The sequence below is a fragment of the Electrona antarctica genome (assembly GCF_951216825.1).
Source record: "Electrona antarctica genome assembly, chromosome: 15".
Lineage (NCBI taxonomy): Eukaryota > Metazoa > Chordata > Actinopteri > Myctophiformes > Myctophidae > Electrona > Electrona antarctica.
Window position 1 is genome coordinate 27,421,982 of NC_136796.1, and position 16,940 is coordinate 27,438,921.

The window sequence follows — 16,940 nt, forward strand, 5'->3', positions numbered from 1 at the left end:
ATTCCCCTCCCACGCTTTCCACAGTGGCTGTTTGTGTGCCACTCACTTTGTTAGGTTAGGTGACTGATGAATCTTGCTCCACACAGTTTTGTTAAACTAATAGACGTTGCCCTTATCAACCAATGCTAAGGACGGAAAAATGAAATGAAGGCGTTCACTGATTGGGATGTGTGTGTAGTCATTGGGGATAGAGGGTGCTATCAATCAGTAGAAATGTACTTCCTTCTAGCCAAATGGTCGGTCAGTGTATCAGTCTGTGGATGCATGCACACGTACTGTATATAGTTGGAGAAATGGACCGTTGAGGACCATTATCCTGGTCTTCACAAGCAAAATGGTTGTTTTTATGTTTAAAAAAGATTAAGAATAGGATCAGGATTACAATTAGGCATTCAGGGTTTAGGCTTAGCTGTGTGTGTGTGCGTGTGTGTGTGTGTGTGTGTGTGTGCGCGTGTGCGTGTGCGTGTGCGCGTGCGCGTGCGTGCGCGTGCGTGCGCGTGCGTGCGTGGTTTTCTTCATAAAATAATGAGGTCTGCACACTGTTAGATCAGATACTTCACTTCACTTGATCAACAGATCTACATCAGGAATTTGTCTTGTCTTGGAATGTGTCTAATGTGTGTGTCTAATGCAGTGGTTCTCAAAGTGGTGTCCAGGGACCACACATCTGCTATTTTTGAAAAATCTTGAAATGTTTGAAAACCTTTGAATAATTTAGGAAAGAAAATAACGAGGGTTTCTGGCACAAAACATTTTCAGATGTATATCAATTTGGGGGTCCTGAAAAAGGTTTGAGAACCACTGATCTAATGTGCCACATCACTGCTTAGCCTCTGTGAAATAAAGTCCACATCATTGGTATCCAGACACTAAAGCCCACGGGCCATTTGCATTACGGGAAGCAAGAGGCTTCCAGGTGGTCATTGGAGGCAGTCCAGTATAAGACACAGATTCCTTGGCAACCTCAGTTAACATGTATTTTATAGTGAAAGTGTAGTTGGATGGGCGCCCCATCCAGTGTAGTTGGATGGGCGCCCCATCCAGTGTAGTTGGATGGGCGCCCCTGCAGCTTCTGCTTTCAATCATGACATACCTGTACAGGGTTGCTGTTGGGGAGAAACCAGTAACTCCATTTTTGAGGTTTTAGATTTTTTTCCCCCCATAAATCAGTGCTATTAAACACCCTTTACGTCTGTGTGTTGGTTAGAAAATATATTTAACCAATGAAAACTAGTAAAAAGCGCTTCGGACAAAACCTCTTAACTCCACTACCTCTGCTCCTACAATGCAAAAGTCACAAACCAACTTTGATGATGCAATATTGCTTTGTTTTAAAATATAAGGTTTTCTTCATTTCCTGAAAAAAAAATATTTTTTTCATTTCCTGAAAAATGTTGGTATTTGGTGTTTTCTTCCTGTGTGCGTGCGTGCGTGCGTGCGTGCGTCTATAATAGTTAATTGGCATCAGATCCAAAACTATGGCCTTGGTCGGGTTCTGTACAGTTACAGTACTGTACCACTCTTGGGACTATGCTGCCATGGTCTTCAACCTTTATTCCATCTAACTAGGCTACATGCCATTACTGTTCACCTTCATGTACAATTGAGTGTCTACTTATGTAACTGTAATGTCAATGACATTATTGCGCTGACAACCTCTCACAAAGGACTCACAAAGTGACTTTGGACCAGTGGAAATCATTTACATCGCAGCCTTTGATTGACTGGTGATGCAAACATAATTGACACATGGCATACACAATCAGATTTTGCGCATTACGGGTAAATTTGATTGACAGCAGTGTGACAGACAGATGGAGAGAGATAGGACAATAAATGTGAATGACAGAGATGTGAAAGACAGTATAGGGACAATGCATGCCAACTGGTAATCACATGTTGTGCTACTGTTACATGGCTCTAGATCTGGGGGGGCCTGGACTCTGGAGCCGCCAAATTTCTATGTGATAGCAGGATTATTTTTTTATTTTTAAAGCCCAAACCACACCAAGGGGTCGGGTTGGGACAAAACGTTTTTTAAGGTAGACCACACCAATGCCGTCACTTTACTCCACCTTTAATACCTAGAACAAATGCACTTAAGAGATCAGTAATGTATAGAGCAAGAACACATTGGAATGAGCTCCCGCCACATATAATAAACATAGAGAATAAATCAAGCTTTAAAAAGAAATTGAAGGCAGCAGTGATTAGGAAAGAAATCATGTTTGGTTAGCTTGTTGAGTGTTTGATTTCAATTATTAGTAAAAGGATATACAATGTTTAGTTTGTAGTTTATAATTTGTTGTAATGTAATATTTCTAGAAGGAATGAAGACTGAAATCTTCAGTTATTTTTATTTTGTTTTGTAACTATAATGACAGAATTCCATTGTATTGTTTTAATTTGATTGTATGAGTGTTTGGACCCCAGGAATAGTAGTCTTAAACAATAAACAATGCAACTTTGCAACTCAATTAGTTGCATTGGTGTGGTTTACCTTAAAAACAGTTTTGTCCCAACCCGACCCGTTGTTGTGGTTTGGGCTTAAAGACTGATGAGAGTGCTGTTAAATGAATCTATGAAGCCATCAAAGCTGCTGCATCACTTGGAGGCACTTAAAAGGAACACTGTGGAATACTTCCAAGCTCGTATCTCTATGGTCAACAGACAGTCAGCGAAATATTCTGAGCTAGCTTTGAAAGCCTTTCATCAAGGTGAATGGAAGGCTTTCTCAAAAAGGTTTAACATCGTGTAGTGTGGGGGTCCCTGATTTGCCTCTCTCTCAGCTAAAGGGTTCTTGCAGTGACCAGGGAGTTTAACATCGTGTAGTGTGGGGGTCCCTGATTTGCCTCTCTCTCAGCTAAGGGGTCCTTGCAGTGACCAGCACAAAATGAGCCAAGGCGATGCAATTCTCTCCGCTCACAACCTGCGTGCGTCCTCAAGTTGCATGCGTGCCCAATGTGAATCTGTTCAAAGCTGAAGCGACCCCTCCTACCCGCCCGGTCTGAAAATGAGTTTAAGTGTTATTGGACAAATCAAATGGCGAAAGTAGCTGATCTACTAGGGGGCTAGTGTTGCTGTCCGACACTACAAAGATATTATGCGTAGGGCACAATGGCCAGCAGCGGCCCTGGGTCCTTGGCCTGAAAAAACGTTGAAGACCCCTTCTCTACTCTACTAGATTATATTTTCACTGCATCCATTGCTTGCTTACATACAATAGGGGCTTTATACTTGAGAAGCACTCAGCTGGGTGAAGCTGAAATCCCTCTTTACTGTAGATATTTTATTCAATATACAGCACTCTTTTGGATGAGAAACTTTCATCCTTTTAATTCACACACCCTTTACATGTACTACATCCAGCCCAGTCTACAGTAGGAAAGACTAGGTGCTTCCACTTCTATAGTTGTTTTTGAAGCCGTAGGGGTAGCTTTCACAATAATCACTTAAGAAAACAAATTCAGATGATTCAATTTGGTAATGTTCAACAGTCTACAGTGGTCAGCCTATAGTGTAGGCTACTGTACTGTACTGTATCAATTCATGTATTGTAGTATTATAATCCCTATACTAATACATATTTTTATTATGATCAAATCAGTGTTTGAACAAAACAAATTTTGCAGCATAAAGATGTATTCTACACAAAATTGGAGAAATGAATGGCAGTGGAAAAACAGCTGCCCACCAGCCATGTCAGTTTCCAAAAAGTGGTCTCTTGGGCTGGCTGAGTTGAGCTGTTTGAGCATCGTGGTACAATGCATGTGTATCACCCACCAGCCGTACCCAGGAATCATCAGCACTGCTAGCTGTGTGCCTATACAGGAAAACTGGGGAGACAGGGATCCTGGGAGAAGCTGAGGGGAAGGGGGGGTGGGGGTGGTTTGAGTTGTGGTATATTCAGGAAGTACTATAAATGTACAGGAATTTGCCTAGGTGGCATCGGTGCCAGGATATTTTGAGAGCTTCCCATAGCAATGCAGTGTACATGCTGACACTTATAAGTTGCGAGTAAGCTTTGACAACTGGAGAAAGTCGAGGCGAATGTGGAACCTGCCACAGTGTGCTGCAGAAAAATACAATTTATAATGAATGAAAACACATTTTCTGTTCGATCTAAGTTTGGTCTGGCTTCTAATCACAAATAGTAAAGATCAAAATATTAGACTATACCTATCAGTTAGGATGAGATCAAGTAAACTTTGATGATACAAAGTTATCGGATAGTCATGATGGGAGATCAAGGAAAATGGGGAATATATTAGATGATTTATATCAGAAAATAAACATGAATCCACCACTAAATTATGTGCTGTGAAAAACAAACATCCATCTGTCCTGCATTACAGTTATAAGCTTCCAATTCCCTGTAGGGCAGTTGTCATGTTGAGCTGAGGTAAAGCTTGCCAAAAGTAATTGATATCGAAATCAGTTATTTTCAGCGAGCAGTGCCATCATGCGACTGAAGCAAATTGGGTTTAAAACCATGCAGTGCAGGTACAGCCACCTTCATTGCACCGCGGTAAGAATGCAGCAGCACATTTAAGGGTAGAGTCAAATGAGGAACGCTGAGGTGGAAGGCCAAGCGATGGGCCGCAGGGATTTGGCAAGAGCAATGGGGGAGCTGTGAACGGCTAATATCCCCCAATTTCTCTTTCAGCCAGGGAAAGAGTGAGGGGAGTCTGCAGAAGAATCCCTTGGATGAGTCCCAGTAGTGCAATAGTCACAGAGAAGACTTGCAGCGTCTGCTCCTTCTGCCTGTACTGTCTCAGCACTTGTTTTTCCCTCAATCCTCCTTTCCGGATCGAATCGCAGTAAACTGTGCCATTAATTGCGACGCTAACTCAATCAGTGGTGGGCTTGTCGGAGGCAGCGTGTGCGTCTTTGTTTGTGTGAGTGGGTGTGTGTGCGTGTGTGCACGTGAGTATCTATTTGAATGCACAGAGGTCTGTGTGTGTAAGGCAAGCCTATAGTGTGTGTGTATTTTTGTGTCCGTGCGCGTGAGTGTGTAATGAGTTTTGGTGCTGAGGTAAAGGGGAAAAACAGCAGAGCCTAGCATGTCCCTGCCGGGGGACTGGATCAGGAGTGGGGGGGGGTCTGTCGGAAGTAAGTAGACAGCTGAGGAATGGCATTTAAATCACAGTGTTTACGCATGGCTTCGTTGCGCCGCTGATGAGTTTGGCATTGATTAACTCTGAGGAAGAACTTTTATGTTAAGAAGTCACACAATGACCTCATCTAACCGGATCATACCGCTATTTGTCATCACGAAACGCTCTGGCACTGTACACAGATTTCAGCATGCTGCTTTTTAATTGTTTACTAAATATAGACCTATGCCTGATAAACATTTTACATTGCTCCCCCCATTCATTGCATGTGGAATTGACCACAGAGTAGTGTAAAGTAACTAAATTGGTTAGCAACTAACTAACCAATTTCGAGGTATCTGTACTTTACTTGAGTATTTCCAATTTCAAATACTTTTACTTCTACTCCACTACTTCCAAAAATCCAAATATTGTACTTTTACTCTACTACATTTATTTGACAATTTTAGTTAATTGTTATTTTTTAGATTTTGATTATTATTACAAAACATACATTAACCACTTCAGCCTACATTTCGGCCATTTGAAAAGCTCACATTTTTACAAGCTCACAATGCGTCGCGATGTGATGCATTGTGAGCTTGTAGATCTGCTATTTTCAAAAGATTTGTATACATTTGAAAACTTGAAATTGCACATTCTGCATAATGAGTATTTTTACTTTTGTTACTTTAAGTTGATTGATGCCAATACTTTTGTACTTTTACCCAAGTACATTTTGAATTCCGGACTTTTACTTGTAACAGAGTATTTCCATAATACATTGTTACTTTTACCTAAGTAAAAAAAAAAAAAGTTCCACCACTGGTGTTTACCCAGGACAAGCAGCAGAATGCTAGATGTGCATCTGCCGCATGTTTACACTGGTAAACAACCACCAGCATGCTGACAATCTGACACTGTGCTCTGTGTGCATGGCCCCCCTTCGTGGGAAAGGAAACCAAAACATTGCCAATTTTACGATTTATAGATAATGTACGCATCGGTGTACATTACATAACAGTTGTGCTAGTCACGTTTTGATTGAGTTAACACTTATTAGATTTGTCAATGTTTCATCATTAAACATAACTGTAAAATACAATGTTCCACTTTCTCCCAAATCCCTGTAGTACTTCTATGCCAGTTTGTATCACTCTGTAGAGGTACACGTACCTGAGAAACATCGTCTATGACCTATCTACGTATGACGTTGACGTATGACTCAAACTTTTGGCAAGGTTTCAGCCTGATCCAGTCACATTTGACTTCTATTATAAAATTAAAGTAAACATGTTCAAAAGGAACTGATTGGTCCAGTGGTTTGCAAGATTAGCCCTGGATGCACAGACAGACAGACAGACAGACAGACAGACAGACAGACAGACAGATTTAATTCTCTCTATGTTTCCTTCATTGTTCCCTTGGGGAGTAGCCGGATCACACGCATGTGCCACCTAGTGTTAAAATTAGGTATTAATTGTATCCGGTATTTGTTATATCAAACTATAGTGTTAAAATGCTTACAGCAGAATGGAGAAATCATCCGTGAAGGGTTTCTGCCTTGCCCCGTAGGGAGGTTCCCCTCCCCTACTGGGCAGGGCTTCTGGCAGGGTTTATTTCTTTTTACATGAGTGGGGCGTTGTCATATTCTAACACAGACTGAATACCCCATCTCAGCACCTGCCTCATGTGGCTTGGCTCACTAATCATTAGACTCCCTACCCACACCTCCTGCTGTTGAATCCTGCTTGCGCCACAATTTTTCCGCCAACCGCGGACAGTTGTTTTTTTGAAGATAAAGTAAAGTTTTAGACCTACGTGGCCGGTTAAGACTCACCCGTGGCTTCTGCGTGCAGTTAGGGTTAGAGGTAGGGTTAGTAATGTCGGATTATACGCACCCCTGCCACTCAAAGTGACTACTGGGTTGGGCTGCTGGATGCAAGGGCCAAGGGTTGTGCTACTACATGTATGTCTGGCAGATATAGTTGACGGATAATTTCTCCAGCGTGCATGTTTACACTGGCATAGCTGTTGTACGGTGTATATAGCAGCAGCGTGTTTATGCATGTGATTGAATAAGATCGATTCCATTTTCTCACTGCTGACACAGTGAACTAATAATATTGATTGCGTTGTTAATGCACCGCCAACACAAGGGTGGGCTAGACATTTTAGAGGTTTATTTTAGATTGCTGCTTCTGTGGAAAACCATTAACTGAGTCAGCAGCACACCACAAGTTGCAAAGATGTGTTTTGTCTTTACAGAACCGATTTTATTCTTTTAGAGAAGACACTTTAGATGCTGTGTTCAAAAGAATGATGCTCGAAGTGGTTCTAAATACTGTAGGTTCTAACTAGGCCTTTCAATGGTACCTTAAAGCAATATTGAACTTTATTCTGTCAATATGAGTTCATGAGCCAATCCCTGGCATCATAGTTTCATTGGGAATGTATTCAGGAGCAGAGCTCATGCTCTGTTTCTTCTTCAAGCTTCTTTATTCATTTATAAGTTGATAGAGAAGCGCTAACTTCTTTGCTAACAGGCAAGCTCATAATTATTCAGTCAAACCTCTTGTGGGGGAACACACCATTTAGCATTTCGTAAAGCCTGATTTATACTTCGTACTGTATATGACGGTGTCCCGAATAAAAAAGAATCAGATACCAGAAATATAATCTCACAGTTTGTGCTTGTAAATCTGCTGCTTTTGGCATATAAGTGTCATCGTGGACATAAACTCAACCAAACATTAGTGATGGGAGTGTCAGGCCTCACTCCAGCACCAGGAGGAATAGTTATATCAGAACCCTGTGTGTTGGTGAATGTCTTCCCAGGAAGCATAAACAAAGAACATACACAAAGCAAAAAGCGAGTAAGATTGACAGCACTGAGACTTTAGTGGCACCGCTGATGCCAGTATTGGGGAATGCACAGTACCGTTGGTGTGCTCCTCCAGACTACTAGTGTTGGAGCACAGTGAAATATCACACAACACAGTCAGACAGCATCCACTCTACTGTATGTATGTCGCTGTTAGCATTAATTTATACCACCACCATGTTTCTATGTCACCAGATGTTCTGGCCACTAAGGCTTCTTCCGTGTACTCAAAAAAAGAAAGAAAAGAAAAGTCTCTTTAGCTGTAGCAGTAGCGTACCATTGTTATTTATTGATACCAGCGCTATTCTCAAAAGACTCTTTTTTAGCGCAGACGTGAAAGGTACAGTGGTACTATCTTTGTCTCAACTCTCCTTTTCCCTGCACTCTCGCTCGTTTCTCTCTCTCTCTCTCTCTCTCCCCTGCCTCCTCCCTCGGCAGTCTTGTGCAGGCTTTACTAACGAGCTGTGCTTTCCTGCTCATAGGAAAATGATGATGAGACAGCAAAACCGCCACGGAGACAATGCACAGCGCAGGGAGAGAGAGAGTGGGCGCGAGAGAGAAAGAAAGAGAACATGGTATAGGGGAAGAGAAAGGGAATGAGAGCCATCGCTCTTTCTGTGTTCTGTGTTTTTGCTACATATGCTTATCTCCCCGGGGAGCACTAGATCTCCATGTAGGCCTATCTGCACGTTTTCTCTTTGTTGTCATCATTCAGGCCTTTTCCTCTCTGTGTCTTTGTCTCTGTCTGTCTGTCTGTCTGTCTGTCTGTCTGTCTGTCTGTCTGTCTCCATCTCTGTCTCTGCCTCATCTCACCCACAGTCTTATTTATTTATTTGTGTCTGGTTTATAGTGCATGTCTGCTGAATTGCTGCCTGTATCCTTTAGTAATTTAATGAAGGAATTTGGAAAATGTCTAATTCCAAGTCTTTCTCTCACACTGCGTCGTTGATTGTAGTATGTGATAAACTCTCTCTGTTGCGTAGATGTCACCGTAGCTCTTCTGACTTATTTTACAAAGAAAACCACAAATTTAACTGTGTGTTAAGTGTATTAGTTTTAAAAAGGTCAATTTTGACTTCCCCACAAATGCATGGTCACACCGCACTTTTATTGTACCTATGAGGGTGGATTCTGCTAATGTATTTCAATGGTAATGGAGCATTTTTTGCAGAAATCCACAAATGGCAGCAATCCGCTCCATTCCCATTGAAATGCATTAGCAGAATCCGCCCTCATTAGGTAGAATAAAAGTGTGGTGTGACCGTGCCCTAAGAGTTATAGATCCACCTTTGACGCAACTCGCTGGTGCACATTTACACTTTTTCTTCCGTTAAGGTCCTTGCAGACTTTTTCTGGAAAAACAGTGGAAAAATGCAGCAAAAAATCTGAAAAGCAGTGTGCAGTGTGCCTGGACCTTTAAGCTGATCCTATAGCCCTAATCGTCATGGAAGTTCCACAGAACTTCATGTGTTTCTCTCCTGATAAGCACTGATTATAGATCCTCTCGGATCCACTCGGGTATTACACACACAGTAATGATAAACCCGGGACCCGTGGTAATAGAATGGGATCCGACCCGGACCAAATAGAATAGACCATAATAAAACATAGCACCGAAACCACATGGTTCTACAATTTTCTCAGATTTCGGTTCAGGTGGACCTGTGAAGACCTCTAAGCCCCCCCCCCACCCTCCCTCTCTCTCTCTGCTTCACCTCACCTAGACTCTTTTCTCTTTCACACTCTCTCACACTCCCTTCCTACTTTTTCATCCGCGCATCTCTACATCCCTCTGTCTCTCTCTACTCTTAATTGTCCTCTTCTTTCTCCCTGTCTCCTGAACGCCTGCCATCGTCCCTCACTGCCCTGCAACCTTTCCATCTTGTGTCACTAGCATAAGTGCACTGCTTACTTAACACCATACACCTAGAGGGACTCCTTATCCTACTCTTGGTCCATTTGTCCTCCTCACCTCTCTCTCTCTCCTTTCTACCAAACCTACTCTTCTTCCACTCCTCCTCACCCCCCCCCCCCCCCATTTGCTCCTCCTCGCCTTCCTTTCCCTCATCATCCTGCCACTGCTTGCTCTGTCTGACTGTCCCTTTGTGACCGAGCATGTCAAGTGGTGAAGTCAATGGTGTATCTTCTGGTGCTGCCCGGAGAGGGGCAGCATCAACTCCAGAGAAACTAACTGTCATTGACACCCCTGGACGTCAGACTAAATCCAACACTTAACTGCCATTGACTCCACCAGAGGCCAGAACTGTGTTTTCAGTGATTACGCTAAAAATCACTCTACGTCAATGTATGAATGGTTCTAGGTTGCTAGGCAACCAATACAACCGGATAGATAGATTCACAAAAATGCATTTATCTCAGAGTTATTGGTCAAAATAAGCTTTAACGGCCCATAACTAAAGAACCGATGATCACGGTTACAACATCTATTTTGTGGGTGAAAGAAAAGACGCACGCCCGTCACTTTTTCTTTACATCTGGTTCACGTCTCAGGAACCGTGGGCCTACTGAAAAACACTGGCAGTGGCGGAAGAATTAATTAATTAATATCTTAATTAGTTAATTTGTAAATTGTGTTCATTTAACTCAGAGTTAAACCAATTGTAACCGGTGTTACAAATTTAAATTAACACCTGACACCTGAAGAAGGGGGGAAAAAGAATATAAATTCATTATAATGTTGCTAGTATGTATTTTATATATATATATTATATTTAGCCAGTATCTCTGTGAAGGTGAGTTTTCAGATTTCCAATTAACCAAAATAAATGTCTTCGCAGCTGTACTGAAGAGTAACACAAAATACTTAAAATTTGTGTTGATCAATGTAACGTCACCCAGTAACCAAATTCTTGGATCATGTGGCATTTCAATCTCTATGATATCAGAGACAGTAGGCATGATGAACTTCCAGTAATCAATCAGAAGTGGGCAGCTCCATAACATATGTAATAGGCAGCCTTCTGTTATCTTACATCTTTGGCACATAGGGGAAATACTCCTATCAATCTTGTGTAACCTGAGCGGGGTAAAGTAAGTTCCATGAAAAATGTTAAATTGCATCTGTCTATGTTTGGTGGTTGCTAGTATGTCTTGATGTTAGCCCCACAGTATCGTGATTATTTGCCAATCTCCACTGACAGTGGTGGCGTAAAACAATGCGAATGAAACGAGCGTTGTGGCTGCGGGGGGCATTGAGGCAGATTGCCTACATGGGATGGAGTTCGGTATATATCCCTACGGTATACATCCCTGTTTCTGTGGTACTCTCTCTCTCTCTCGCTCTCTCTCTCTCTCTCTCTCTCGCTCTCTCTCTCTCTCACACACACACACACACACACACACACACACACACACACACACACACACACACACACACACACACACACACACACACACACACACACACACACACACACACGAATACACCTCAATGCTCAACCACCCTGCCCCCCATCCATCCCCGTGCTCTCTGAGTTTGACGGCTGCTCCTTGATCTTTCTCGCTCTCGCTCCCTGCCTTCCTCTGCCGAATTTCTCAATGAATGGGTCTCGACTCTTTCCCGTTTCTGCTTCACCCCGTTTGCATCCATGATTCCCCTCACAGCGTGATTATATATTCACTACATCCTCTCTCTCTCTCTCTCTCTCTCTCTCTCTCTCTCTCTCTCTCTCTCTCTCTTCCTCTCTCTCTCTCTCTCTCTCTCTCTCTCTCTCTCTCTCTCTCTCTCTCTCTCTCTCTCTCTCTCGTATCATTCCCCTCCCCACAACTCCACCTATTTCAACTGCACCCCCACCCTTCCCTTCTCTAAATATAGTCTCTTTGAAGCATGGCTCTGTTGTCTCTTCCCGCAACTCTGCAAGACAAAAATCTGTCATCTCACATCTGAACGCCAGGGATAGAGGGGAGAGAGAGAGAGAGAGAGAGGGGGAGAGAGAGAGAGATGGAGAGAGAGGGAGAGAGAGAGAACAAGATAAGATTGATGGCCCAGAAAGAACAGTGGTTAAGAGAATTGGTATTCATATGCCTCAGCATGTGTGTAATGGCAACCGAATGGAAGGGATCAACAGAGGGAGGGTTTGACTAAAAAGCTAAGGCGAGCGGAGGGTAAAATATGGAGATAAGAGAACGGCTAGAAAGCTACAGCGCAGAGGATAGAGAGAGACAGAGATAGATGGAGAGAGAGAGGTGTTATGACTTTTTCTGATCCTCACTTTGTAATTGAATAATAATCTCTCCAGAGACCTGACCCGTTACACCGTGTTACTGTGTGTGTGTGTGTGTGTGTGTGTGTGTGTGTGTGTGTGTGTGTGTGTGTGTGTGTGTGTGTGTGTGTGTGTGTGTGTGTGTGTGTGTGTGTGTGTGTGTGTGTGTGTGTGTGTGTGTGTGTGTGTGTGTGTGTGTGTGCGCGTGCGGTGTACATTCTGTGTGAGTGTGCGGTGTACATTCTGTGTGAGTGTGCGCCCACACACACACACACACACACACACACCTTAGTCCTCCTTACACATCATTCATGCTTGCAGACAGCATGCATGCATTATTGCATTTCTGACAGAAAAAAGGTATAGGTAAGAATAGAGAAAGAATATAGAAAGGGGTAGAGGAGAAATGAGAACAGAACAGGGGGGGGAGGAAGAGATAGAGAGAAAGAGAGTGGGAAGGAGTGAAAGGTACTCATTCAGCCATAGTACAGCACAATACCTCCCCCTACTGTGATACGTGTGCAACTGCATGTCAATGTGACGCAGACCCTCACCACTGCTGCAGCTATAAGGACACATCCCCTCTCATCATGTCACCTGCAGCAAGCCCTTCTAATGACTTCTACTTGGCATAATTACAGATGGCATCATTTACATAATGAGTATACTTAGCATTATAAACTTTCAACAGCGCAGCATGGGGGCTGAATGCTGAATCGTGTTGCGTCACCTCGGCCTATTTGTGTGGCGCTGAACCGAGAGAGGACTGAAGTGTCTCGTGGAGTGCTATGCTGGTCCACCCCGCTGTACCGTGATGTAATTTATCTCACACATCTCACACAGCGGTGGACTGGTTGAAGTACTCTTCAAGTAGCCTCAGGAACCTTCCCGAGCCATGCGACTCATAAGGCAGCAGCCTACAGTATCTCCTGTTTCTGTAGTGTGAAGTACACCCCCTGGACATGATGTACAAGTGCACCCCCTGGACATGATGCTATTGTTGCAGGGACTTACCCCCCATAGTCCAACACTTGATCCTGAGTGCGAAGCAGGGAGGCTTTGGGTCCCATTTTTATAGTCTTTGGTATGACCTGGCCCGGGGGATTGAACCCTGACCCGGCCTCCCAATCTCAGGGGGGACACTCTTAACCACAAGGCCAGGAGTCTGAGCTGGACTAGAGGAGACAAAGGGGTTGTGAGTGACGGACTATACAAGGAGCTGGGGAATTGGCTAAATGGAGGGATAAAATGAAAAAGATGAAAAATGGTGCATAAGGAAGAAATTGTACACACGTGCACACACTCATGCACTCACGCACGCACTAACGCACGCACGCACACACACACGCACACACGCATACACACATACACACATACACACACACACACACACACACACACACACACACACACACACACACACACACACACTACATGTTTACAGATGCTCACTCACAGAGGCAGAAACAGCCATCAGACGACTCCTGGATGACCTTCTGTACCTGCCCTCTAGCCATCGGCCAGGTTACCCCCCCCCCCCCCCCACACACACACACACACACCTCGCCTACCCACTACCCCCCCCCCCCCCCCCCCCCCCCCCCCCATGTGGCCAGAGAGCACACATTCGACACACTGACACGAGCTTCTTCCGCCTCGCTGACCCCATGCAGGCAGTCTCCGAGGGGAGGAAAGGCAGGCTATTATTTTCTGCAACATCGCCGGCTTTTCGCCACGAGGACTAGAGAGAGCGAGGACAATGTGTGTGTTTTATATGCATAGGAGGAGGGAAGCTTAGCGCCTGCAGGAGAACATGATGACGACAACAACAAATAAAACACAACACAGTGTTTCTCTGCACAGGGAAAAGGTTGCCTATTGCTGTTTACGGGGATTTGTGGTACATGTTTCTTTCTTTTCTTATCCACTCCTTTTGTCCATTCCTTTCTCTATCTGTCCTCTTTAATTCCGTCCTCACGTTTTCTTTTTTCACTTGCATTGTGTTTCTTTTGACTTCCAACGCATCCCTTCTGTTACTCACCTCCATTCAGTCCAAGCTCGGTTGAATTAATTGACACATTAGCTGACAAAGCAACTTATTCATGTCTCTCTCTCTCTCTCTCTCTCTCTCTCTCTCTCCCCCAGTCTGCGGAGAGAGGGTTACACGGTGCAGGTCAGCGTCAACGACTACTTGGACATTTACTGCCCGCACTACAACGTCACCCAGCGGGGGTCCCTGGAGCGCACCGTGGCCGAGCAGTATGTCCTGTACATGGTCAACTACCGCGGCTACCGCACCTGCGACCCCCAGATGGGCTTCAAGCGCTGGGAGTGCAACCGGCCCCACGCGCCCCACGCCCCCATCAAGTTCTCTGAGAAGTTCCAGCGCTACAGCGCCTTCTCCCTGGGCTACGAGTTCAACGTGGGCCACGAGTACTACTACATCTGTGAGTCGGGGGTTCTGAGACTGGGTTCCGTGGTTGGTTACTAAGCTAATAGAAACTGCAGGCTTTCTATTCCTGAAAAGTTGCAATGCGAAAATAGAAGCCATCGTTCTCATGATAATACAAATCGAAATATATTTTTTAAAAGAACATTGTTTAAAAAATACGATGATGTCACTGGTGGACGGGTTTCTGAACTGCCCACAGCCCTCCTATGAGACACAGATCGAGTAGAACAAAATGGTGGTATTTTATCATGAACATTAGTGAGGACAAATTATATGAAGATAGGTTGAAAAGTGGTGCTATTTTTTTATATCCAATGCTAAAATCTAAAATGTACACGGATGTTTTTCCGGTTATAATGGGTTATTTATTCAAAATTTAGAGTAGCCCATTATCTTTACCTCCTTTTCTCCCAATTGAGTCTTTATGCAAATTAAGTCCTCCATGCACATTTCTGGGTTACATCTATTGTTGCACCCTACCGGCTCACCTGCCAATTAGGAGACCCCACCGGGAGGGCATAGTGCCTCTGCCCTAGTCCTCTCGTTCAACACCCTCCGCTAACAGGCACCGCCTCAGCCCATAGGAATACATGCAGTGACAAAGAACGCCCTCCCCGCCTGGCGTCCCTTCACCCGAACACGGGCCAATTGGGTTCATATACAATAGAACCTCGGCACGTGGTTGATTTGAACCCCTAGCTTCTGCGGCAATGTGCCCCTGCACCCCCCAAGCACCGTACGTCTGTACCATAGAGTAATAAAAGGATAGAGACCGAACCGGAGCGTTAGCCCCGCCCCCCAGCTATTAATGTCAATAGAAGTTGCTCAGTGGCGTTTTGAAGCACCCGGAAGACTGCCGGAAGTATAATTATAACTCAATGGCTTATTGTAGCCGTCAATTTGTAGGGGGGTCGCGAGACATGGCCAAAACACCCCTGCTCTAAACGATGAGATAATCCTGTCACCTCATGCTACCCTGCAATGATGTATCACTCTGATATGATGCACTGCAGCTGGTGACAGTGGTAATGAGCAAGCCTCAGGCTAGAGCACTTTGTGATCCATTGATCATTGAGCATAATGAGCACAATGTTTGTCCTCTGTCGTCTGTATAATATCCATGACACATGGACCTCACTTCTAGAATGTGGAAGTTCAACCAAGGACATGCTTAATGAGATGTGGATAAAGTTTATGGTCTTGACTAGAGTAATATGGCTGTTAAAGTACTGTCAATGATAATTTCTAGTTAAAAATCAATGTTAAATAGCTCTATATTCTGATAGTAATCATTGCTCAGCCACAGGAGTCACAGGAGTCTCCCTGTCTCTCCAGCTCTTTTGTAAACAGAAAATAAATGTCATCCAATTAGGAGAGAGATCCAGATGCAGCATAAGCAAGTGAAACTGGAAGTGATATTAAATAAAACTAAATTGCAATTGGAATAGTATGAAATTGAAGCTGATAAATGTGCACTCTTTCTTGAGTGGATGAAATTGGTGACCGACCTGAAAATGTATTTTCTGTCTATTAAGAGCTGGACATACAGTGTGGTAACACCCCTGTTACTGATCAAACACTATACTAAGAGACAATCATTACTATCAGAAATCACAACTTTAACTTTTTAACAAAACAAAAAAAACTTTTTGTTTTAATGGTTGTGTGGATCAATGGCCTGTAGATGGCGTGAGGCTGATGCATGTGTTCTGCTCTCTGTTCCAGCCACGCCCACCCATCACCATGGCCACAGCTGCCTGAGACTGAGGGTGTACGTTTGCTGCTCCACAGGTGAGGACTGCCACCTGTCTCTCAGTCTCCTTCTTATGTCTGTCACTTTTCTCTGTCTTCCCCCTCACCTCCATTCTGATCCCTCTTCTCTTTGTGTATTCCACACACAGATGCACTGACACATACAGATGAGATATTATATGTATGTGTGTGTATACTGTATATCTTGCAGGTTGCTTTTTATTTTATTATTTCTTTCGGTAATTGCCGCTTTTGACAGCTATTTCTATGGTAATGACCTGATAACCTGAATGATTAAAAAACCCACTTCACTTTATAAATATCATTGCAAATCCTCTGCGCCTCTCTGTGGCTGCTGCTTCTCTCTCTCTCTCTGTCTCTCTCTCTTCCCTCTCTGTCTCTGTCTCTCTCTCTCTCTCGTGCGCACATACGTCGGAGTAGCTACTGTGTGAGGTTCATTGTGGAACAGAACGAAAGAAAATAATGAAATGTAAGCTGTGCAAGTTGCAACACCAAGTTGTTCTATACTCCTC

General features: G+C 43.8%; 1 protein-coding gene across 2 annotated transcripts in view; it reads left to right on the plus strand.

Annotated features, from left to right (window-relative positions):
* The window catches only part of efna3a (ephrin-A3a), a 93,957-nt gene that overhangs the window by 57,453 nt on the left and 19,564 nt on the right, over nucleotides 1-16,940 (plus strand). For both annotated transcript variants that reach the window (XM_079522743.1, XM_079522744.1), the window contains exons 2-3: nucleotides 14,349-14,650; nucleotides 16,381-16,446. In XM_079522743.1, coding sequence (XP_079378869.1) covers nucleotides 14,349-14,650; nucleotides 16,381-16,446 — 368 coding nt within the window. The remainder of the gene's footprint in view (nucleotides 1-14,348; nucleotides 14,651-16,380; nucleotides 16,447-16,940) is intronic.